The sequence below is a fragment of the Geospiza fortis genome, unplaced genomic scaffold, assembly GCF_000277835.1.
Source record: "Geospiza fortis unplaced genomic scaffold, GeoFor_1.0 scaffold130, whole genome shotgun sequence".
Lineage (NCBI taxonomy): Eukaryota > Metazoa > Chordata > Aves > Passeriformes > Thraupidae > Geospiza > Geospiza fortis.
Genome location: NW_005054300.1, coordinates 12,507,838 through 12,532,163, shown reverse-complemented (window position 1 = coordinate 12,532,163; position 24,326 = coordinate 12,507,838). Strand labels below are relative to the sequence as shown.

At 45.5% G+C, this 24,326-nt stretch overlaps 1 protein-coding gene across 2 annotated transcripts in view; it reads left to right on the top strand.

The window, feature by feature from the left end:
- NDST2 (N-deacetylase and N-sulfotransferase 2) overlaps nucleotides 1-23,999 on the top strand; it is a 101,859-nt gene extending 77,860 nt beyond the window's left edge. For both annotated transcript variants that reach the window (XM_005417233.2, XM_031063628.1), the window contains exons 3-15: nucleotides 47-1,442; nucleotides 8,455-8,542; nucleotides 8,714-8,868; nucleotides 10,368-10,553; nucleotides 10,950-11,078; nucleotides 14,662-14,844; nucleotides 15,649-15,745; nucleotides 16,900-17,023; nucleotides 18,513-18,687; nucleotides 18,910-19,080; nucleotides 20,412-20,521; nucleotides 22,013-22,115; nucleotides 22,268-23,999. In XM_005417233.2, coding sequence (XP_005417290.1) covers nucleotides 450-1,442; nucleotides 8,455-8,542; nucleotides 8,714-8,868; nucleotides 10,368-10,553; nucleotides 10,950-11,078; nucleotides 14,662-14,844; nucleotides 15,649-15,745; nucleotides 16,900-17,023; nucleotides 18,513-18,687; nucleotides 18,910-19,080; nucleotides 20,412-20,521; nucleotides 22,013-22,115; nucleotides 22,268-22,393 — 2,640 coding nt within the window. In that variant the 5' untranslated portion in view covers nucleotides 47-449 and the 3' untranslated portion in view covers nucleotides 22,394-23,999. The remainder of the gene's footprint in view (nucleotides 1-46; nucleotides 1,443-8,454; nucleotides 8,543-8,713; nucleotides 8,869-10,367; nucleotides 10,554-10,949; nucleotides 11,079-14,661; nucleotides 14,845-15,648; nucleotides 15,746-16,899; nucleotides 17,024-18,512; nucleotides 18,688-18,909; nucleotides 19,081-20,411; nucleotides 20,522-22,012; nucleotides 22,116-22,267) is intronic.
- Nucleotides 24,000-24,326: the final 327 nt, after the last annotated feature.

Here is a 24,326-nt window from a genome sequence, read left to right as displayed (position 1 = left end):
ATGCTGGAGTCATACTGAGAATTGACTTTTTCTTTTTAAATTGCAGGATGCAAAAAGAAGGTGCCATCATGTGAATGTGAAACACCTAAATGAGAAACAGGACGCATGGGAAGGCTGAGCTGAAACTGCTTGTGCACAGAATGACAGACTGATTTGCTACTGGAGACGAGATTCTGGAAACCTTGTTCTTCCAGAGACTTCTGAGTGAGAGGAGAGGAGTCCGAGGAAGCACACAAAAGAGCGATGGGAATTGAGGGCCATGGTTACCTGAGATAAATGGCAGATCTCTGGGAGTCTCTCCTTGTAGCTGTTTGCTTTAGCTTTTTCTCTCTCTGCAGCTGCACTTTCTTTTTTGTGAGCCGCTGCTGGGCACTGCCACGGCGCCACTGGAGATTCCAAGCGCGCCGTGGGTCCGGAGCGTGAGGACAGGGTGAGCCGCCCGCCTCACCATGATTCAGCTGTGGAAAGTGGTGCGGCACGTGCGACAGCTGGAGCTGCACAGATTGATCCTGCTGCTCATTGCCTTCAGCCTGATCTCCATGTGCATCCTGGCTTATTACGTCACTAACAGTCCCAAAATCAAGGAGCCGCCGCCCCTGCCCTTCAGTGACTGCAGCAGCCAGCACCGCATCTTGATCCCACCGCAAGCCAGCTGGAGGCTCACCAAGTCTGTGGACACATCGCGCACAGATCCCGTGGTGCTCGTCTTTGTGGAAAGCATTTACTCCCAGCTTGGGCAGGAAATAGTGGCCATCCTGGAATCCAGCCGGTTCAAATACAGGACAGAGATCGCCCCTGGCAAAGGGGATATGCCCACCCTGACAGACAAAGATAGAGGACGCTATGCTCTAATTATCTATGAGAACATCCTGAAATATGTGAATCTAGATGCTTGGAACCGAGAGCTGCTAGACAAATACTGTGTAGAGTATGGAGTGGGAATTATAGGCTTTTTTAAAGCTAACGAGAACAGCTTGCTCAGCGCACAGCTCAAGGGTTTCCCCCTTTTCCTACATTCCAACTTGGGGCTGCGGGACTATCACATCAATCCTAGTGCTCCCCTGCTCTATGTCACGCGGGCTAATGAGGTGGAGCAGGGTCCTCTGCCTGGTGATGACTGGACTGTGTTTCAGTCAAACCACAGCACCTATGAGCCAGTGCTGTTAGCCAGCACGAAATCCTCGGAGTCCATTCCTCACCTGGCCACTCACAAAGCATTGCATGCCACAGTGATGCAGGACCTGGGTCTGCATGATGGGATCCAGCGGGTTCTCTTCGGCAATAACCTCAATTTTTGGCTGCACAAACTCATTTTCGTGGATGCCATTGCGTACTTGACTGGCAAACGCCTCTGTCTGACACTTGATCGCTATATCCTTGTTGACATTGATGATATATTTGTGGGAAAAGAGGGCACTCGCATGAAAGTGTCTGATGTAGAGGTAAAATCCTAGAGTAGATACCTCCAGAGGTTCTAGACAGATTTCTGGTGTGTGTGGTGTACTGGGAAAGTCAAGATGGCATTTAATTTGAGGGAAAGCATTGATTGCTGCAGTCATACTCATCTTATACAGAGAATTAACCTGCAAAGATGCTGAGGCACCATGTGTGATGCTCTCAGCAGTTTTGCAGGTTTAAATGGAGCACTTTAGGAGCTGGCCTTTCTGTTTAAGAGGAAGGTGCCTGTGGTTGTCTATCCTGTCTCCTCTTTGATGTAAGGAACAAGTATATGCAGGTTTCCTATGCCAACCTATTTGTAGCTGTAAACTCTGCTGTTCAAAAGGAAAAAGCAAGTTGTGTTAGAACAGAACAGAAGAATGTATTTATTATTATTTGGGATATGTTTAAGCTGTATGTATTATATTGCAAAAGTGTAGGCCAGTCCATGCAGTGTAAACTCATACAGTCTGTATTTTAGCCATCTAGCTTTTCAACACACAACTAAATCAGGAAAGGAAGGGTTTTCTCTTACCCTTTGCACCCTCCTCATGTCTGCCACCAGCAACTCTCTTCCCTGAGGGAATATCAACAAATTCACCAGAGAAACATGGTCAGACCAAGCCGTCATGAGAACCATCTCTGTGGCCTCACGACTGAAAAAGAGACATGCTAGCTCTGTGGTTTGCTTTCCTTGGCACTCCCTGAAATAATACAGTGACCTATTAGGAAAGTTTATGGGTAAGAGACAGATTTTGTGGAGGAGAGGCAACTGAGACGGGCAAAGATAAAAAGTAGGAAAAAGGTAACAAACTTAAGTGCTCCTTCTGATTCTCTGTGTCCTTGAAAGTAACGATGAAGTGTTCTGTTTAGTCTGTGATCCGTGTGCATGTGATGTTTCATAGAGCCAAGGATTTCCCTTTGTATCTTCCCCATCAGTTGTGGTTTGTAGCCACTGAGGGAGGTGCACTGCCTGTTTCTCAGGTGTGCTGAGATTTTCCATGGGTATGTACTCTGGATTCCCATTCACCACTTGCCCTCAGGTGAGCCCTGGATGGTACCAGCCATGACGGTGGCAAGCTTGTGACAGCAACTGCTTTAGCATGTTTCCAGAACAACTTCAAGGTGAAGTACCCTTTCAGCTTACATCCAAGGCACAAAATATTTGAGGCAAAGGTGTAAGAATACTGTTGTAGAACTTTGGCCCCTTACCCAAACTTTGTCTGTTCCATGTTCCCAAGAGCCCTCTTCCACCTCCCTAGGAGTCTTACCATGTTTTATGCATCTGTGCAGCATATGTCTTGGTTCATCTCCAAGGTTTTAGGACTTCAAGATTTTATGTTTCGTATGGAGTATTTATTTAAGGAAAATGCTAAAATTTTCTTCATTTCACTTCAGTGTCCCTGTGCTTTGAAGTGCTGAAATGTTCTGAAAGAGAATTTTTTTTTTCCTTTTGTGAAGGAAAAATCACAATCTTATCTTGGTCCTAAGAAGGCCCTACACGCACTAGTCCAAACCAGCAGAGATTCAGAAATTCTCACCTCTGTAGTGTTTCTGGAGGTTACAGACCCATGTGGGAAGGTGGGATAGGTGGCCAAAGGCTGCTTGGGAACAAAGGCTGCTCTAGTGACGTTAAAAACAAACCCAGACAAGATTATTCCAAAAGATGCTTTGTTTGGGTTTTAACAGGGCAAAATGGAGGAATAATCTGTGATCAGTAAGCAGAGAATCTCAGGCAAAGCAGATAAAACCCAGATTTATTCATTTAAAAGAAGCTCTCTGATTGCAAAGCCACGTGAGGTTAATGAATTTTTAGTTTTTAAAAGCGAGAAATAACTACATGGATTTGTTGATAGTCTCTCACCATGGGGAGAGAAGGGGATATAACAGTAACAGAACAGCTGGCATTTTCTTTGGCCTATTATATGAAAGCTCTGTTTCAGGGCTGATATCTCAACACACAACTCCTTATCTCAAAGCTTAGATTACAGTGGTCAGGGTAGCGGTTTGAAGACTGGATGTTGTGTGAAGGTATAAAATTGACTCTGCTCCACCTTCAGAGACCTTCCCAGACAAAACGACTATTAAAAGAAAGCAGTGAATATAATTTGATCAAATGCATGCCCATAGTACATGTCTTACACAAGAGAAATGTTTTTATTAGTGATGCTTAAAGGAGAGCTGAATAGCTTTCTTCTTTAACAAGAAAAAAAGGAATTGTGCTTGCTTTTACCTTTTACTTTAAAGATGATAACCTTTGAGTTCCTGTTTCTGCTGAAAGGCTGCAGCAGGAGCTTGCAGTCCTCAATAGAAGTGGAACAGTTGGAAGTTGCACAAAGAAAATGTTTTTCCTTTGTAGAGTTTACCAGAGATTTGAGCTGCACATAATTAACAAAACTAAATCTCAGAGAATCCCTTCTCTTCTCAATTTATTCCACATTCAGTCTCTTCTAAAATCATAATCCTTGGAATTTACCAAACCTCCATGGAACTGGCCAACAAAGACAAGCCGTTTCTAATGCAAAAGGATCTGGCTTTTGTGATCCTTTCTGGTCATCTTTAGGTATGAGGAAAGAAGATTAAGTAGATGAGTTTTTGCCTCTTTTGCTGGTAATCTCTGCAAGGGCATAAATAGTGAACAATCATTGCAAGTGAGTCTGAGAGCAAGCTAAGTGAAAATCAAGAACAGTAATTTCATTTTGGAGTTTGAATGGTGAGGGTGCAGAAGAGAGAACCTAGTGAGGTGACTGTCAGCCAGCTCTTGCCTTTCTAAATTGTAGAGGATGATCTTACCTGCAATTGAAGTACTCAGCAATTTTTAACTCCCTGATTCTAAGACTGCAGGGGAGATAGACATAGCAGTACCATGAGAGCTTTGTTTTTTGGCAGTGTTGTTTTGAGCTCTGCCAGTGCTACTGTACGCTGCCCAGGGCACTATCTGCCAAGAATGTGTTTCTGCCACACGTTCCTGGTATGGTTTGCATGAGCATTGAGAAGAGGCTGCAAAAGCACTCAGCTTTCTTCCTCCATTTTTTTATCATCTCTTTCTCTTCATTTGCCCATGTACTGTTTTCTTGGAGTCGTGGTTTTTTCTTTTCTGACCATCTGACTCTCGGCCTTATTTACCTATTTTCTTTTGCCTCTTGTTAGAGGGAGCTGAGATGGGTAACATTTAGGGTTTGTGTAGAACAACTAAATTCTCTGCAAACACTTCTGAAAGCTAAACATTTCTTAGCTCAAAAAGCAAAGTTGCATTAAGATTTAGCCCTGTATTACACCAGTGCCAAGGACACCCTGTTATCTTAGAAAAGGATTTGGATCTAAAGAAGCTCCCAATACAGTCAGAGTACTGTGACTTTCCCCAATTTCTTCCTCACTCCTAGAATGAGGAGAGATTTTATTTTCCCTGGATGACATCAAGAGCTTGTAGTGACTGTTTAGGAAATCTTTGCAGATCTGTCAGTGAGATACAGATTTTTAATGTACTGCAACAAAAGGCACAATTTTAAATGGTTTTCCCCTAACATTTACTTAGAAGTAAATAGTTATTGTAATTTGATATGATTAAAAAGGCTTTTTTAAAATGATGGTTATTGAACATCAGAGTGAAATTTAGACATTTTTACCATTGTGTCCAGAAGTGTGCCTTGGAATGTGGTTTTCTGTCACTTGGGCCTGCAGCATGGGTGCCACAGTTAAGTACTAAAGGCCTCCAAAAATACAGGTTGTGCATGGCAGTGAATGCTCTGATAGACTGAGATAAGCATGAAGCAGTCTGGCCTTGGCTTAAGAGTTCCAGTGGCCATTGCTGGGAATCTCTTTGGGGACCCCATCAGTGCCTTGCTGGGGTGAGCCTTACAGAGCTTTAGCAGGGAGCACAGCTGGGGCAGGGGCCTTTCTGGCTAGTTAGTGGGCAGGCTTGTATCTTGGAAGGCTTTTCAAAATAAAAGATAACAATAAAATATAAAAACAGATAAAAAGAGATACTTGGATGGATGGAGGGGCAGTTTTCTAGGGGAATAAAGTCTGCCTTTTAGAAGTGGGCGATAGCTTAAATGCCAGCCATCTCTCATACCATGTGAGCAATGAACTTCTTAGATATGCTAATGAAGATCTGTTCACATCTGGCTGGCTGTTTTCTCTCTTAAGGGGTAGCCTGCTCCACAACTCTTGATTGCCTTTTGTTTTAGTATTAGATCATATTATGGATACAAAAGAAATACCACTTGAATCACCTGTTAGATATGATTAGTACTATCATATTCATCTTACTTTATGAAAGAGAGTGCAGAGAGAAGTGCCATTTCCAGCCTGTTCCCACACCTGTATTATTGCACCTTACTACAGCTTACAGACCTCTTGGAACCAATGTGAAACCAGGGAACATGGAATGCATAATGTGTTGAAACAAATGTTCAAATATTGGCAACTTAGTCTCCTTTATCCTCTTCAGGGGAAAGACATTTCATCAAACCTGTGCTGTGCCACCTCACAGCTGTGACTGTGACAAGGACCCAGCATCAGCAGAGGGATGACGCACCATTAACAATAAACTTGCCAGAAAGCAGGATTCCATAGGACTCCATAGTCTCTGAATTTCTGGGGCCCCCATAGTTCCTCCCTGTTCCCTCCCCAGACACAAAGGATTGCAGCCTGCTGGAGCAGGGCTTTTTGGGATTTATTCTCAGACAGATGTGTTGTCATGGTAACCCCAGCCAGGCTTTAAATCTCTTTCTGTGCAGAGGAATGCTAAGCCTCTTAACCGCTGTCTTTCCTCCCACCACTTTCCTACTCAAGCCTGGGGAACTGGATGTGCCTTTCAGGGCAGCAGAGGGAAATGTTGGGGCTTGGGATAGCTCTAGAGAAAGTGGCACTTTTCTGTCTGAATTACTGGGTGACGTTTTCAAGGTGCTGGTCCCAAATTTGAAGTGATCTTGTAAACCATCATCTGGACAGACAGATTTTTTTCTGAGGAGGGATGCACAGCTCTTAGTCTGTGCTCCCTGATGTGTGGGGTGAGTCCCAGTGTCTTGCTGGGCTACATAAAGGGAACTTGACCTCCCATTGCCTGCTCTGGGTCTTGTACTGCAAAGTAAGCTTCAGCCATCAGTTTTGCTGGCATGTCACTTTTTAAAAGCACTGCCTATATTTGTGATACGTTCTGGAGATGTCACATGCCCTTGCATTTATCAAATTACTGTTCTTGGGTGGGGACTGAGGTAAAGATATGGTAGGCAAGTGGCTGTGGAAAAGCTGAAATCTTAGAAATCTGTCCCAGGCTGCATTTGGTGTCGGTGTTGTGTGGATGTGGGAATGAGGAACAGGCAGCGAAGTGTGTCTGTAGGGGAAAGTCTGAAAGCTTGGTTCCCTCATAGAGAAGCATTGAGAGTGTCTTGTAGCACTGCACATGTTAATCTGTCTGTCTTCCCATCCTGCCATGGTAATGGACTGCCTGCCTTGAGTGTAAAACCACTCAGCATGTGTTTGAGGTGAGTGGGTGATTGAAGTGAATTATAGAAGCCATTTTTAAATTAATGTGATGACCAGTGTTTGGTTAACACTGGTTGATCTGTCAGTGGCAGCAGTGATTTGTCAGGTTATCCATAAGAAGTTGGTGTCAAGGCACCTCCATGGAATGAGAATCTGCCTTTGTGAGTGCACGTTCACCACTGAGGGAGTGGTGCACCCAGACAGTGCCTATGGAGTGTGACCTGTGTGAGGGCACCTTGTGGCGCTGTGTTCTGCTCCTTGAGCCTGGGGAAGGGCAGCTGATGCAGGAAGATCTGTCCACCTGCCCTACACGGTTTGGTAGGTCTGTGTGCTTTCCCCAGCGTTATAGTCCATGTCTCCTGTGTGATTACATCCAACTGAAGTCTGCTGTTGAGAGGTCATCACCTTCACAGATCCATTGCTTTCTGAGAAAAGCTATTAAAATCTAAATAGCCCAGAAAGGACCAGGTCTGTTACCTGCCAACAGCCCTCCTGCTATCCCGTTTGATTGGGAATTCTCCCACAGGGAGATGCACCAGTGACATTTCCCCGAAGCACACAGGTAGCAGCAGTGTTCATCTCACAGCTGCTCTCTTTTTATTGTTTTCCAGCTGAAGAAATTTGACTAGAATTCGTTTGTGTCCTACTTACCTGTGACACACTGAGCCTCTGGGATTTGGTTTTTGGTTTGGTTTTTTTCTGTCAAGGTTGTGTGCTGTCTTACTCTGTATCCTGCTGGCCCCTGAGGTTCGTGGCACAAGGCACCTTCCCTTTGGTTAAATCAATGACTTTGGACATTCAAAGTAATCACAAGCGAGCACAAGAGAACCTGTAGGAGATGCAAGGATTGTGAATGTTGGCTTTCCCGGATTTTCTTCTCAGAATCCAGGAAACTTTTTCCGCTACAAAATTTTGGCACTTTCAAGGGAACACAAAGTCAGGGAAAAGTCACTGCCTGCCTCTTTGCTGTGGCAGGACTCGTTGCATAGGTAGTTCTGAGAATCCACCTTTCCTCTCTAATTAAAAGCCCCCTCCCTCTGGATCACTTACTGTTCATGATAGCGACTTCTTTTCTTTCATCTGTGTATCATAGACTGCCCCATCCTCTTTTTCACTAGGACACAGACTGAGAAGGGGCAGAATTTCATTAGCAAAGTCCCAGCCAACATGGGTGAGGAAGGGAGCATTGAGGCTGAACCTGTAAAGTGTAAAGAATCTATTGCTTTCAAGTGAGGTTTATTGTCCTTTTGCCTTAGGACAGACACTCCGGGTCCCTCACATTGAAGTGGAGAGCATGACCTGACCGTGGTTTTAAAGAGGCATCATTTAGTACAGCAGAACTACTTCAAGTAAAGGCTGTGTATGAGGAGCACTTATCTGCTCTGCTCCACTCCAAGGGAAACAATGCCTAAGCCCCATCTCCTGTGATACCTCTTCAGACTCAACTGGGCACCAGTAGAACACAAAGACATGTTACAGAGGAAAAAGTACTAATATGAACATTTCTTTTTCCTTTTGTTCAAACAGGCTTTACTGAGCACTCAGAATAAGCTGAGAACTTTAGTCCCAAATTTCACCTTCAACCTGGGCTTCTCAGGGAAATTTTACCACACAGGTAAGCCCCTGGCACTTCTTTGTCTCAGCACCTGCATACAGCCCCTACCTTGGGGTGTGTGTCCTGTGTAATGCAGTAGAGAGACTCTTGGAAGGGGATTAGCCACTGCTTTTAAACACTGAGCCCCTCTTCTGCCTTTTGATTTTGCACTTCCTTTTCTCCTTTCTGTAGGTACAGATGAGGAAGATGAAGGGGATGACATGCTGCTCAAGCACAGGAAAGAGTTCTGGTGGTTCCCTCACATGTGGAGTCACATGCAGCCTCATCTTTTCCACAATGTCACTGTGTTGGCTGAGCAGATGAAGCTGAACAAGCAGTTTGCTGTGGTAGGGAGCATTGCAGTTTATTTACTTTACAGTGCTAATGCTTAAACATTTTTCTCCTGGAATAGGTGTTTGGACTGCACTGAACCCAAACACTAGTCTAGTATTTCAGCTGCATTTAAGCAAGGCAGTTCTGGAAGTTCAAATTGATGTGTAGCTCCTGCTGTCTTGAGGCAAGAAACACCATTCACATGCTTGCCTGTTCCATGGGAAATGTTTCCCAGCACCTGCATGGCCCCAGGCAGCTCTGCTACATTCCAGGGTGCAAATCCCAAAGCTCTTGTTTCCTGAGGTGTGAACTTGTAGTATTGCCATCCCAATGCAATTAATTTACAAACGCTGGCAGTGAGCAAGCATTTCCTTTTCCATCCTTATTTAGTGTGGTTCTGTAAGGAAGTCACCTGGTCGATAGTATAAAATGCTTTGTCTGCTAACAGCCCTTCTTCTGGTCTTCCAGACAATGTCGAAGGAAGTTACTTATCTAGGAAGCACAGAGGAAATTCCCTGGGTTTTGGCAGAGGAGAGGGAAGCCTTGAACATCTTGCATTGATGGAACAATGTCTGTTTAGTTCTTACAGCTCAGAGTTGAATATAGCATACATGTTTCACTGAAAAGAAATGTCCTATTCACCTCTAGTTTGGTTCTTTTGATGGTAATCCCCTTGGGAATAACAGGCTGCTGTCTTGTGTTCCTGTGACACACATAGATTAGGAATGATCATGAATGCAGAGCACAGTTACAGCATTATAGAAACAATTTAGGCTCCTCCTTTTCCTGGTTAAATAACAATGCAGTCTTTTGCAAAGAGAGACAAAGCACAGAACACAATTACACATATTTAACATAAAACAGGCTAGCAGTCAGAAAAGGTTATTGCTTCATTTAGGGTCTCTGGTTTTATCATACAACACCAGGGCAGAGCTGTCATCATTGATATTGTTACCAGAACCATTTAGTGGAATTAAAACCCAAGAAATTCAGAAATTTCCTGTCATTTTAATGTAGCTCCAGGCCCTATCTCCTCACCTGCAATAGTCTCTTGCTCCTTGTCTGCTTTTCTTTGAATTGCCAGAGAAAATACAGATCCCAGTCATCTTCCTTTTCTCTATATCAGTTAAGGAAATTCTCTTCTCCGTCTCTAGTGGCTCACATGTAGGCATTGTGGGAGTGAGATGTGTCACTTAACAGCATTGATTAGTTTGTAGTAACCAGGGAGCCTGACCTGGGGGTTCTGAATTAATCTGATCTGTCACAGCTGCAAGCTACAAGACCATTCTTACAGCAGCTGTTACCAGTGCTGAATGTCCTTGTTGGTACAGAATCGCCCTTCTACTTCTACAGATGCAAAAAGCAAGAAGTATGAGCAGTATTTCAGGTTTCCCAATCCAGAGAGTTTTCATCTCTGTCATCTTGCTCCAACTTGGATGCTGTTGCTAAATTTGATCCTTATTAAGGCTATTAGTTAAATACCGAATTATCAAGCTGTATATTCTGCTTCCAGGAGCATGGGATTCCCACAGACTTGGGCTATGCTGTAGCCCCCCATCATTCTGGGGTTTATCCTGTCCACACACAGCTCTATGAGGCATGGAAATCTGTTTGGAGCATCCAAGTAACGAGCACAGAGGAATACCCACACCTACGGCCTGCCCGGTACCGGCGTGGATTCATCCATAATGGAATCATGGTAAGCACAGCAGAGCCCATTTGCCTGCCCAGGGAATCTCTCATGACCTGCATCAGAGACATTAATCTTAATATCACTAGTGTTTCCAAAATCAGTAAGTGAGGCAAAGAAGAAAAACTTGGCTAATGCCAGTTCTGTGTTTCTCAGAACAATTCCGGGATCAGTACTGAATGGAGAGCAAAACCAAGCCCATCCAGACTAAATGGAAATCCCAGTGGCTTGTTTACAGTGTGATGAGTTAGGTGGTTGAGAGGAATAGCAAGAGTCCTCTGCTCCTATGTCACTTACACCCCTTACTCTTTATATTGATCCATAAAGTGCTGCTTTGACTCATTCTCACACAGATGCTGCTGCATCTGCCTCTTGTCTAACTTTGCTTTTTTCTGATATTGCCAGGTTCTGCCTCGACAGACCTGTGGTCTTTTTACTCACACTATCTTCTATAATGAGTATCCTGGTGGCTCAAAGGAGTTGGACAAGAGCATTCGTGGTGGTGAGCTCTTCCTGACAGTGCTTCTGAACCCAGTAAGTTCATCTGAAAGGGGAATTCATGCACAGCTGTCCCAGTGTCTGATATGGGAAAGGACTAGATCTTGTTGTGACCAGCTCTGGCTTGTTTAGGATGTGCAGCAGCTGTGGGTCTATGACAGTTCCAGTTAAAAAGCTGTAGGAGTTTATACTTTCAGGTCTGGAAGCCAGCCTTCTGTCTCTATTGCCTATTGAGATAAATTGTTTTCTTTACACACCACAACCAAACCTTCCTTGATAAAATTCTGGAGTAAGGGGGAGGTTGTTCTCTGCATTATGTATGGAGTGATCAGTCAGATGGAAAGAAACTGCTTTTTTCTCTTGACCATTTCTTTTCTGGGCTTGTGTTCCCATATGCTGGGTGAATTGCACCTTGCCCCACTCTGTAATTGTCAAATATTGAAGCATGCAGAAATAGCCTCTGTGAAAGTAAAGGCTATAGGTTTCTCCAGGAAAACCAGTTGCTAGGCTGTAAACCAGAGATCTTTACTGATCTAGGAGGCCCTGCCAAAGAATTAATAGAAACATAGTATCTAGAACTATCCATTAAAATTTACTGATAAGATGTGATGGTCATAGCAGCTGGCAGTAATCTGTGATCCAAAAACAATTTAGGAAAATTGTGTTCTGATACAGGATGAGCTTATTTGCCAGATTTACTGTTGGCTCTTCATGGTGACTTAAAACTCTTTCAGGCACCTTTGGATGCTTCCCATGTTTACACTTCTGCTTCCTTTTGGCAGTGTAGCATTTCTCTGTGTCAGAGCAGAGTGCTGTGCTCTAAGCTCCTCTGGTGTTTGCACAGTGACTCAGACCTTGCATTCCCCCCCTTGCTGATAGAGCCATCTCAGGGGCCTGATAGAAAGCTGGCCAGCTCTGCAGCCCCAGCAGTGATCCATAGCAGACTTGGCCCATGTTCTTCCAGTCCTTTCTGGCACTTCCAGCTCCCATTAAGTGACATGGAGGAGTCTCCAAGCCTGTATGTGTGTGATCAACTCCACAGTGCAAACAGGAGATGTTTGATCTTCTGACTAGTGAACAAGGTCTGATGTCAGAATAGCTGTTGATCCTGAGCACAGACTGATTGCTTCTCACAAACACTTCTGCTCACGCTGCGCCGGCCAGTTACTGCCGTGCCCACAGCTGCTGTTACTGTAAGGGTGCTCATACCCTTCTGTTTCTGTATGGTAGGCTCTCTGGGATCTTTGCTCTCATCTTTCCTCAGTGTGAAAGAAGGGAAATCACAGCACACTGACAGCAGAAGGGAGTGGAGAGGAGAGAGGTGTTACTTCCAAGTCAGTCTGCAGAGTCAGTGGGTGTGGATGAGAGGAAGGGAGGGAGATGGCCCTTGAGTGTAGCTTATGTCAGAAGCAGTGCTTGGAGCTGTTCTGGCAATAGCTGTGAGGGGGCAGAGCAGGCTGCCAGGCCTTGTTATACAGTGCACATGTTACAGGCTGTGACTGCACACTCAAAAGTCCAGGGAAATGGCTCATCGGCTGGGTTTGTCTTCTTCCAAATGCAGTTGCTTGTGACTGTTTGCAGGTGGCAGCATTAGCTGTGTGAGCCGTTTTACCAAATGTAGTCAGTCTTGAGACTCAGTTGCTAAGTTGGACCTCATGCAGGCTGGTTTTTTTTATTTTGGAAATCTTGAAGGGGTCCCAGGTGGTGTCCTTTGTCCTTCCTGCTGCGATACTTGATATGTGCCAGTGAGCCAGACTCCTCATACAGAAATTTTTTCCTCTGTGTATTTCACCAGCAAGTCAAAGGGATGAGGCATATTTTGCTGTCACAGAACCTCCCTGATGTCTCCCAGAAAGGGGGCAAAATACAACATGAGATCCTCCTGCCATCATGCCTTGCAGTTACACAGATCTTTCTGTCCTCTGCTCTGTGCTGTATTTAGCACATCCTTACATAACAGCACCGAGCACATGCTGCTCTTTGAAGTGTAGGTACCAGAGCCTGTCTGGCAGGGCCTCTCTGTCAGCTCAGTAGGGAACCAGAAGTGAAAAACTCCCAGGCAGACAAACATGATCAATCTTGATCTTCACTTACTTTCCATGTGTCCCAAGAGTCCTACCAGTGTTTTCTGTTGCCTACCCAAAGATGCTGGGTTGTGAGCACCTCATGGACAGAATTAGGTTTGTTCCATAGGGTCCTGGGGATGGCTCAGGCACAAAGAGCTACTTTCCATCAGTAGCTCTTCTCTTGCTGAGACCAGCCCATGGTGACACTGGGCAGAAAACTGAATTCAGACTTCCTCAGTGCCAGCAAATGTCTTCATCCCAAGACCATCTGTCTCCTGCTTCCCCATTTTGCTCTTTTCCTGCTGTGAGTGGGAAAGCCATTCCTGCCCCCTGCCAGGGAAGCCTGTCACTGCCTCCTGACCTTACCTGGTGTCACCAGAATTGAACCCAGGACTGTACAGCAATGGGTGCCCCTACTGTGACTGAGGTAATTTTCCCTCCCTGCACTTGCAGACACTGGGCAAGGAGTGCTAAATCAGCTATTCCTCCACTGGCCTCAGTGTTCTGCTTTTCTTTTTCCAACTTCTAGCCAAGGTGTGGTTTATGTCTGGCAAGGTGCCGTTGTGTTATGGGCATGTTACTGGGATGCTGAATTCCATGGGACATATCAAAACCACACACTAGAGTTAAGCTGACAAGAGTGCTTCACACTCTTTTCCAAAAATTAAAATAGTGAAAAACTGACAGGAAGAAAATGTATCTGCTTGAGGGAAGAGATGGCTTGGCACAGCAGAGAGAGTGCACAACCTCCTGAGCACTGCAGTGCTGAGGCAGCTGCTATAGCTATTGAGTACCACTTTGCCCATCGATGTTAAAGCTTGGCAGGACATTTTTCAGGGGCTGCCTGTGCTGAAGGTTCTTGCAGGCTAAAACTTACCAGCCGGTGTCTCTTTCTAGGACAATATCCTACTGCAGTGTCTCTTTGCAGTCCCTGTTCAGATCCCCAGACACATCTGTTTATATTTTAAAGTGGGAGTTGCCAGTTGTTCCTTTACATTTGAGATGTCAGCTCCAAAGAGAATGAAAGCTGATGGGCTGTGGGCCCAGGAGGGACTCCTGTGACAACCATCCCTGTGCTGTGTGGCCTGACCTGCAGCGTGGTGCCCCCTCCCTGGCCTGCTGCCCTGCTGTAGCAGACTGCAGCTCAAGAGGTTGCCCTGGTTGTGCCTTGGGGAGGGAAAGGGAAGCCCCTGTTTTCCCATGAAAGTGGCTTTGCAAGGTTTTTGACTAGTAGGGAGTTACTGACTAAGCCTTGTTCACCTAAATGTCCTAGAGCCATTTGAATGGGATTTTGAAACTGTTCTGGACACAGATCCGGGGTTCAGTTACCATGACCCTGCATCATTCCCAGGGATCAATGAGAGGTCTGTGCTCCTCCTCTCCTGAGTTCTTCTTGTCTTCCAGGACTGTTTCCTGACAGATGCACATTTGTCAGCCAAGACAGCCATGGCAGTCTGAGTTGTGAACAGCTTCTTGCTGACCATGGAATCAGGCTAGGCAGAAATAGTTCTGTTACCTGATTTACCAGTATCCCATGTCTTTTTTATTTTCAGATCAGCATCTTCATGACACACCTGTCCAACTATGGGAATGACCGTCTGGGACTGTACACTTTTGAAAGCCTGGTCAAGTTTGTGCAGTGCTGGACCAACCTTCGCCTGCAAACACTGCCTCCAGTCCAGCTTGCAAAAAAGTACTTTGAAATCTTCCCACAGGAGAAGAATCCCTTGTGGCAGGTGAGAAGGCAGCTGTTACTGCTCCTAGTGATTTTGTAAGGGGTGTAACGCACATTTGAAGTGTAGCAAGACTGCTGATCCAGGGTGCAGAGGGGTAAAGCATAAAGCTTTTAGGTTTAACTTTTGTGGCTTCAGGCTGCCTGTGACAAATGGCAAGGTGGAAGGGATGGGGAGTAGGAGCAGTAGGACACAGTCACAGTGTGAGCTTAGGGACAGGGATTGACTGTCATACATGACCAGGGGCCAGCTTGCAGGCATTTGGGTCATTAAAGGGTTTGTATTAGAGCAAGCTGCTGTGAAATGTAAAGTGTGCAAGCAAGAGCCCTGTTTGGTGCTGGAGGAGCTTTGCAGGCATGTTAATGTGATTAATCTCAAAGTAATTTCACACTGCAGAATTCATGTTCATTAAATAAAAACACACTTATTCCATTTTATCCCAGTGCAGCAGCTCTCTGCATGGTAATGAGCAGATGAAATTAACTGAAGGTGATAGAGTTGTCTGTCTGCCAGAAGTTCACAGATGCTGAGCTGTGCTGTCACGGTGGCCCAGCCCAGTATGGCTACATAGGGCAAGGCCTGTGGTTAACACTCTCAGAGGGACTTTGGATCCCGTGTCACTGGAGCTTTTGAAAATAGTCCCCAGTGTTTTTACTTAACACTTGATGCCTGGCAGAGCAGCAGTGGGGCTCTGAAGTGTTCTTCATATGCTAATAGCATTTTCCCCAGAGGACTGGCCTTTCCAGCTTTTCCTCCCCTTGCCATTACCTTCTGTGGTAATGCTTAATCTCATCACTTGTGCTACAGAATCCCTGTGATGATAAAAGGCACAAGGATATCTGGTCGAAAGAGAAAACATGTGATCGACTCCCCAAGTTCCTCATCGTGGGACCTCAGAAAACTGGTAATGTGAACACTGTTATTATGGACCGTGGCTTCCATCTCACTCTTGCAGAGAACTGGAAAGGTCCATGCTATAGCTCTGTATGGCTGCCCTTTGCACAAGCTGCCAAATGGCCACAGAGGACATTTCAGACAATCTCAGATATATTCTAACCTAAATCTGGCAAGTCTGTCAGTACTTTTCCCCCTGGCACTGTGCTTGGCTTGCCCTGCCTGTTTCGGCTTTCCATGTAAGCTCAGAGAACCTGTGACCTTGGTGTGTCACAAACAGGCTGTCAGCAGGACTAAGCACACACACTTAGCAAATGAATGACTACAATGAATGTCCCCTAGTGCTTTTATTGCTGCAGATCTGTGTACCCACTGCATGCTCCATGTCACAGTCATTGGGAGGGAGAGAAACTCCTTTGTCTGATCTCTGTCACCACCTTTAAACTGCTGTGGCATTGTGGTTGGCAGTGAAATAGCTGTGTATACTGTACTGATGATTCCCTTCTAGGCTGAAGAGAGCAAAATCTCTTCATCTAAGACCAGGTCTTCAAGCCTCGGCTTTCTGCGTAATGCAACAGCAGCACCAACTATTCACAGCAAATGGCAATCCTGGACTTGGAACAAAGCTTGTGCCAGGAGAGCTGCTGTCCCCTGGCTGTGTCACTGGGAAGCTCTGATGGTGTGTGTGCAGCATGAAGCCTCCTGTATCATGACCCAGGCTAATTGCAGGTGGCTCAGTAAGGGCAGGGTAAAGGGAAAACATCTACAGCAAAGGCAGGACAAGGCATCTCTGGTGGAGTTCTCACCCCAGGACACTAATGTTGTCCCTAGCACACGTCCTGCCCAGGCCACCTCTCATGTGGCATGTTTGTGTTCTGCCACATGACGGTGTGGCTGTGCCACTGGCATGGGAGTAGCTGGATGGGTGGCAGATGTCTTGCAAAGGAGGCAATTCCAATCAGCTGCATGAGTTAAAATGTGGATTGAACTTGACTGAGCAGTGCTTGGTGTCGCTGCTGTTGTAAACTGCGTGAGTTATGGGGTTAGTCAGCTACAAGGAGAGGAGTGTGCCCATCTGGGAACAGTTTCTTGCAGTGTAGGTAAGCTTTTAATTCAGCCAAAGCATTGTGTGACCCAGGTCCCATTAACTGGTTCCTGTTGCAGGCACAACAGCTGTGCACTTCTTCTTGACCATGCATCCAGCTGTGACCAGTAACTTCCCAAGTCCATCCACCTTTGAGGAGATCCAGTTTTTTAATGGCCCCAACTATCACAAAGGAATTGATTGGTAAGAGACCTGACACATGTTCTTCTGTGATATGGTGCACCCATGTTGCCTTCTCCCAAGTCTCTCTGTATGTCTGCCTCATCCCCCTTAGCAGCTTCTCTGTTTCTGAACAGTTGTTTTCCTTGCTTTGCTCAGTGCATGCTTTCTGTTTTCCTGGTAACCCAGCTGTGTAGTCCCAGGAGCAGCACAAGCAGTTTCTCATTTTACTGACTCTTCATCAGGAGAGCTGTAGGTATGAATTAGCTTTAAAAATTCAGCAAGTCTTTGATGAATGCACTGCTGTCATGAAGTTACGTTGACATGCAAAACAGACAGCAATGTTCTCATTACAAAGTTCTTCATGGTTTCAGAATTAAAACACAATACTGGAGGAGACAACTTCCCTGCTATTGTTCTCAACAGCCTTGACACTTAGAACAACCACTGTGTTCCTTGTGCTGGCTCCAGTATCCATATGCATACCTTGGTGTTTACATGTAGAAGTTTCCAACTGGCAAGCAAATTCTAGCGTCACCATGGCATTATTATGCCACTGTGTTTCCAGGGAGAGAAAGTTTAAAGGTGTTTCTTACTCAAAGCAGTAACTTTGGCTGACAGTGGCACTGGCCTCCCTTGTGCATGGCTCTGAGGGATGGCTGTGTGGCACAAAGCCATTCTGGGATTTCTTTATCCACGAATTGTGGGAGATTGACTTCTCTAATCATTTAGGGGACTTTTGAAAAGATACTGGAAGATGGTTAGTACTTGAGCAGAGCTCACGGAAGTCAACCACTACAGAGCAGTTGCACTAGCTGACAGGTTAGAAAGTGAAGGCTTCTATGTGCATCCCCTGGGAAAGTCCTCCAGATTGATCAGAGTGTGGCGTCACATGCAAGGGGAGAATCTTTATATTTAACACGGAATTTGGGTTTGTTGCACAGCTTAGATTTGAGCACAGATCAGCCTTCCAGTGCTTCACAGTCCCCAGCTCACCTTACCCTCTTACCTTGTTAATCAAATACCTTAGAGTTTCCATGTTACTCATTCAACAAGCTCCTGTGAGTCAGGCCAGAGCTCTTTACCCTGTACCTCAGCTATGGACTGAGGTACAAAGAGATAAATGCTTTAGACAGGTTTAAGCGGTTGGTGACAAGGCAGGCAGATGATTCTGACCTTACTCTTGGACAAAATGTCTTTCTTTCCTGCTAAAGCTTGCAACTGGGACCTTACTCTCAGGTTTTTCCTTCCAATGCCCAGGGACTCGGGGAACACACTCTCAGCAAAATACTTCCTTACATTGGTATCATTTCTCAACTTTCTTTGTCATGTGCCACCACCCCTTTTTGAGTCACACCTCTGCTACATCTGCACTCCTTTGCTCATCCCCTGCATTACTGGGGAGGTGGAATTTTGCTGCAGCTGTGTCTGTTGAAGAGGAGTAAGGGCATCGTGGGGCTGTGCCTTTTCTTGTTGGGCCATGCTGCTCACCAGCATCTCATCTGTTTGACAGGTACATGGAATTCTTTCCCATTCCCTCCAATGCCAGCACAGACTTCATGTTTGAGAAGAGTGCCAATTACTTTGACACAGAGGTGGTACCAAAACGTGGTGCAGCCCTGCTGCCTCGAGCCAAAATCATCACTGTTCTGATTAACCCTGCTGACCGAGCCTATTCGTGGTATCAGGTAACTTCCCTGCGCTGGGCTGGGGTAACAGCCACGGAGATATTTCAGTGGGGGAGGTAGAAAGGGATGTGCTTTCCTAGAGGAGGCAGGTTCCCTGCAGGGTGCGGACACATTCACATACAGAGGCATTGGTGGGTGGCTGTGCTGAGTCATTGGGATCTGCACTGAGAAGCGTAAGGCAGAATCCTGTTGCTGCTCCTGAATCCAGCTTGTGTTTTTCAGCACCAGCGTGCTCACAACGACCCTGTGGCGCTCAATTACACTTTCTACCAAGTGATCTCTGCGAAGCCGCAGGCCCCGCAGGAGCTGCGCACCCTGCAGAGCCGATGCCTGTTCCCCGGCTGGTATTCCACCCACCTGGAGCGCTGGCTCACCTACTATCCCTCTGGGCAGGTAGGAGAGCTGCTTGTGGAGCCCCCTGCAGGTTTAGTGGAGAGGAGAGGGGAACAAACTGATTCATGAGCATGTGCACCCCCCATAATTTTAATTTTACCTTCTTTCTTGTCTTTTGCAACAAAAGCCACTACTTCCTTTCTCCTGTTATGAGTGGGTAAGAAATTAGGCTTGAATACTCCAATTTTGCACTTTATTGTATTTGTAAAAGAAAATGAGTGCACGAGGATACTGTGATCTCCTAGAATGCTCCACAGTTCTGGGAATTTCAGCAAGAACAGCAGTGTTAGCACTCCCTTCCTTTCATCTTGGCAGTCTGCAGTCCAGGGACCTTCTTCAGGCCCAGAAGGTCTTTCAGCCACTTGCTGTGGTTTTATTGCTTTACAGAGAGGCTTGTGGACTCTGCCTCTTGTTAGTTCCCTTGTTGTGAAGCCTTTAGCTGTCTGCTGAAGGGAAAGTTCACTGCAGAGATGTCAGGATTCAGTGTTTTGTGTACAAATTTGCAAAAATGCAAATGAATAGACAGTGTAGACTATTTCGGTCTCTAAATTCTGAAGAAGTTTCTAAACTGTCTAAGATTATCTATCTATTGATCTTTGTCTATATATATATATATGTGATTACTGTGAGTCAGGATGTTTTTTCAAGTTCTTTCTGCTGCTGGGGTTATTCTTAAGACAGTCTGTAATCCAGCAGAGGGTTATAATGTCCATTTGGTCTGTTATTCTCTGCCAAAGCAGCAGAGCCTGAACTGTACATGACAGATCTGTCAAGACTAAGAGATGGTAAAGCATTCTTAGGCTTGTATCTCATTGCCTTGCTATTCCTGGAGGTTATTGCTTGAGGAATGACGGAGCTAAACACACACCTCCTTGTTCTTACTGCAGGTCAGTCTTTAGTTCATGTGACTATTGCTCCATTCTGTTATTTGGAGTAGATAATTTATTAGCACAAATGTTGTTCATTGTCTATGAGACATGTAACAGGAGAATACCTAGCACAATGGCTGCTGATATCCAAACAAAAAGGGTTTCCAGAGACAATCTGTACATGCTGCTGCTGGGCCTTCGTGCTTAGTTACAGGGCATTTGGCCAAAGACAACTTTATTAAGCAAAGCTTGTCATGATGTACTGTTACATGGTACTTGTGGACCATATCATAACTTCTCTATCTCTGGTGACAAATGGGCCACATCCCCCACAGTGTCGTTCTAGAACAAACAGACTTTGGCTGCCTGTACTCACAGGCCAGGGCAGCTGGAGATGAAGGAAGCTCACAGGTGTCAGTCAGCACAAGCTGGCAGAGGCTCAGGCAACTGTTCTCTTTACAGCTTCTCATTGTGGATGGTCAGGAGCTGAGACACAACCCTGCCTCTGTAATGGACAATATCCAGAAGTTCTTGGGAGTTACGCCACTCTTCAACTACACCCAGGCCCTCAGGTAAGGAAATAGCTCCCTTTTGGGAGAATGCTTTCTCAGCCAGGAAGCCTGTGATTGAAAGAACACTTCTTGTCTTTAATCAGGAGATCTGCCAAGGTTTCACAGTTATGCCTAACCCTAAAATTAGATTCAGATAGCATGAGATGCTTTGTGGAGACTGGAATCACACCTTGGTGTTTCCTGAAATTATAGGGGAAGGACAAGGTTCTGACACTGTTATGAAGAATGAAGTTGTTCACAGCAGTAACTATGATATTTTTTCCACTTGGTCTTTGTGTTTCAGAAAAGGTGCTGGAATTAGTAGTACTCCTTATGCTTTCTGTTATAGCTGTATCTGACAAAAAGTAGAGGAGGTATGATAAAAAATGTGTGACAATCTGCTCCTATCTTCACCCAGATGGAGATTAGGGCTGCACTGCACAGTTTTGAGGTAAAGAGCCTGTTATTAGAGATGATGTGGATTTGACAGGTGCCCAGAGCTGTCTGAGAGAGCATTAGCAGAGGCACCACCTCACTGCTACAGTTACAGGATGTTCTGAGCCCTGACTGTGATCTTGCCCACACTGCATGTACAGTTAACTGAATAGATTAAGTGCTGTTGAAGGTGTACTGTGGCCATACCAGTGTTCAGTGGCAACTCTGCAAGCCCACTGAAGATGCTGAATATTGTTCTTTGCAGCTGAAACATGTTTTCCCATCTTCTCTGCTGTCACAGCCTATGCCATCTGAGGATGGTGGGTGGGGATGCATGCATGCAGGCACAAAACAATTGCCCTTTCCTTTCACAGTAAAGAGAGGACAACTAATTCAGTTCTCCCCCTACAGCTGTTTCCAAAGGATTCCCCCAGAGCTCTCCCACAGAGCTCCTCAGGGGAGAACAGATTTAGAGAAATGTCGGGTTACTTGAAAGCTTCACTTGCTGCAGCACATGTGCTGATGGTGAATGGAGTATCTACAGTAGAGGTACTGCCAGTACCCCTCAGCCAAGTCAGAAAATAGATGGGATTTGTCAGCTTGCCTCCAATTTCTTCAGGGGACCTGCTCAAACCTCAAGCTCACCTTTGGCCAGCTGAAGGGACAGACCAGGCTAGATCCAGACATGGTTCCCAGCATTGCCTCATGCCTGTGTTTTAGCAAGAAAAGAAACACTTGACACTTAATAAACAGTCAGGGGATTGTCTAATACTCAACTACAGTGAGGAGACTTAAAAGAATTTACGTGCACCAGAAAACTGATTATTATCTTTCCCCCAGCTGAACAGGCAAATTATGTAACCATGGTACATCTGAAATTTGCACAAAGCTGAAACCATCATGTTTGTAATAAATTTCTTGTCAAAGTAGTCCAGTGAAAAAAAAAATCCAAGGAACCAATACCACAAAATAAATAGGTAAAGCACTGAAATAGGAAATAACTATGGAGTTACTTAATTGCTGCTACTGCTAATTGGGTATGTGGCTGTATCTTTCAAAGATAAATGTCTTTTTCAGATTTGATGAAGCAAAAGGATTTTGGTGCCAGCTGCTAGATGGAGGAAAGACTAAATGCCTAGGAAAGAGTAAAGGAAGGAAATACCCCGATATGGATTCCTTGGTGAGTAGCTGTCTCAAATCTCTTGGCAACAAGAGAAGTAGAAACATCCCAGCAAACCCACATGGATTTTCCTACCATCTGTCCCAGATGACCTGTGGAGCACGTGTTGAGGGTAACACCTTTCATGCTCATGTGGTCTTTTTTTTCCACAGTCACGGCTCTTTCTAAGAGACTTCTACCGGGAGCACAACATTGAATTATCCAAGCTGATGAACAGACTGGGGCAGCCCCTTCCAACCTGGCTCCGAGAGGAGCTGCAAAACTCTAGCTGGAGCTGAGAGTCAGTGCCATTGGCATGTGTGGTGCTCCAACGTGTGCAATGATGCCATCTCCTGTCAAGCCAAAACAACTGGACAAAGGAGCAGAGAATGTGCAGGTGGAGCCTCGCCCCACCCTTGGAAAGGGCTGCTGCCCTGACACTGCCTTGGGGCATAGAGTGCAAGTCACATTCTTGAGTATTAATGGTGTGCTACTACAATTTGACTTTTACTTACAGGAAGGATTTGAAATGACTGCCCTACTTAGAGCAGGGGAGAGAGCAGAGTTAACACTTTGTGTATTTTTAAATTCCTTTTCTCAGTCTATGAAACAGGCACGAGCTGGAGTTAATGTGTTGTTCCTCTGAGCCTGGAAGTAAAGGCTGAAGAGGGGAGACAATTGAGCCCACTGCTGAGAAAAGAGCAGCAGCCTAATAAAAGGGGAATCCAGTGCAGTGAAGCCCAGCTTTTATCCGTAGTGTATTGGCCACAGCGAGGCCCAAGAACACGCTGTTCTGCCCGTGCCCATTGCTTACAGTGCCACTGCGTGGGGAGGGTGGGGACTGCACCTGCGGGGACGGGCACAGACCGGTAACTTATCCCTCCTTATCTGCAGGGCTTGGGGTGGGACACACTGTCTGCTAACTCTGGTCAATGAATTGCTTTGTGATCTTAGAGAAAAGGTTTGCCACATGTGGCAACGGGGCAAGTATTTCGCTGCAGGGACTTAACACATGTCAAAAGATAAGCAAGGAGCAGTAATGTCCCTGTAGAGCACTTGGGAGGTGTGTGTAAGTGCAGCCCAGCAGCAGGGGGAGGCAAAGCTCAGGTACTGTAAAATATGGCTGATGTTACAGCTGAAAGCAGGTAATTCAGTTCCCCATGCCTGATCAGCTTAAAAAAAAATCCCTTTCCAACAGTTCCAACACCCCTACCACATAGTCCAGGTGCTAGGACTGTTTTAATCTTCTTGCACGCCTATGGTTCAGATATAAAGGAGCGGCTTTGCACCAGAAGTGGTTTCCTATGCCTAAAAGGGCTTCTGCTTCTCCAAAGTACACTAAGGTACTTTGCCTCCTCCTGCAGTTATTGGATAATTGGATAATTATTCTCAGAGGAAATCCTCCATCATGGTTGTACATATTTTCTTTGAGCCCTCCTTCCCAGGCACAGGTGGTCCTTGGAGAGTGCTGCAGTGGGGCAGGATCCACACGAACAAGTTATGGAAACATTCACAACTGTCACAAGCCACTTCTCTCTCATCCAGAGAGAAGTTGCTTCAACGGAGCTTTTCCATTGAGCCTTAGGTATTGTGTATTTCTGAATGAATGGTGCATTTACCGTTGTATGTAAATGTATATAGTATGCAATATAGTATTTTATTTCATGTGCCCTTGGAAAGGGTTATTTTGTGCAGCCAAAAAACAGATGGAAAGACTAGAAACCCCTCTCTCATTCCTCTTAGAGAGAAAAGCCCAACTTCCTGCACTTGATTCATGTATAGCATCATTCACATTGAATGATAATGAAGAAATTCTTGGCTCTCGAAGCTGAGCACATGTGTCTCAATAAAGGCTAGAAGTAGAAGTAAGTGGAGATTCAATAAATGTACTACTTATTTTTCTTCTTTGTGATGATTTGGAGTGGTGTCATGGACCCTAAGCTGGTACAAGGGTAAGAAAAACTGGAAATTCTCCTCCTTAGGCCTGGTATTTGGAAGGGCAACAGTGGCGTTTAACTTACATTTGAAACAAGGTAGAAGGAATGTGCTACTTGCAGCCAGCCTGGAGTTTGAGACTCATTCTTACTGGTTTACAATAGTGGTGACTTTGGGGCCATTCCTAGCTACTGCAGTTGTTTCCAGCTGCTGTGCCTCCCATAGCAGAGCTTGGCTGTGTAGCTCCTGTCCAGGTGTGCCTGGCACAGCAGCCCTCACAGTAAAAACTGGAAGGAA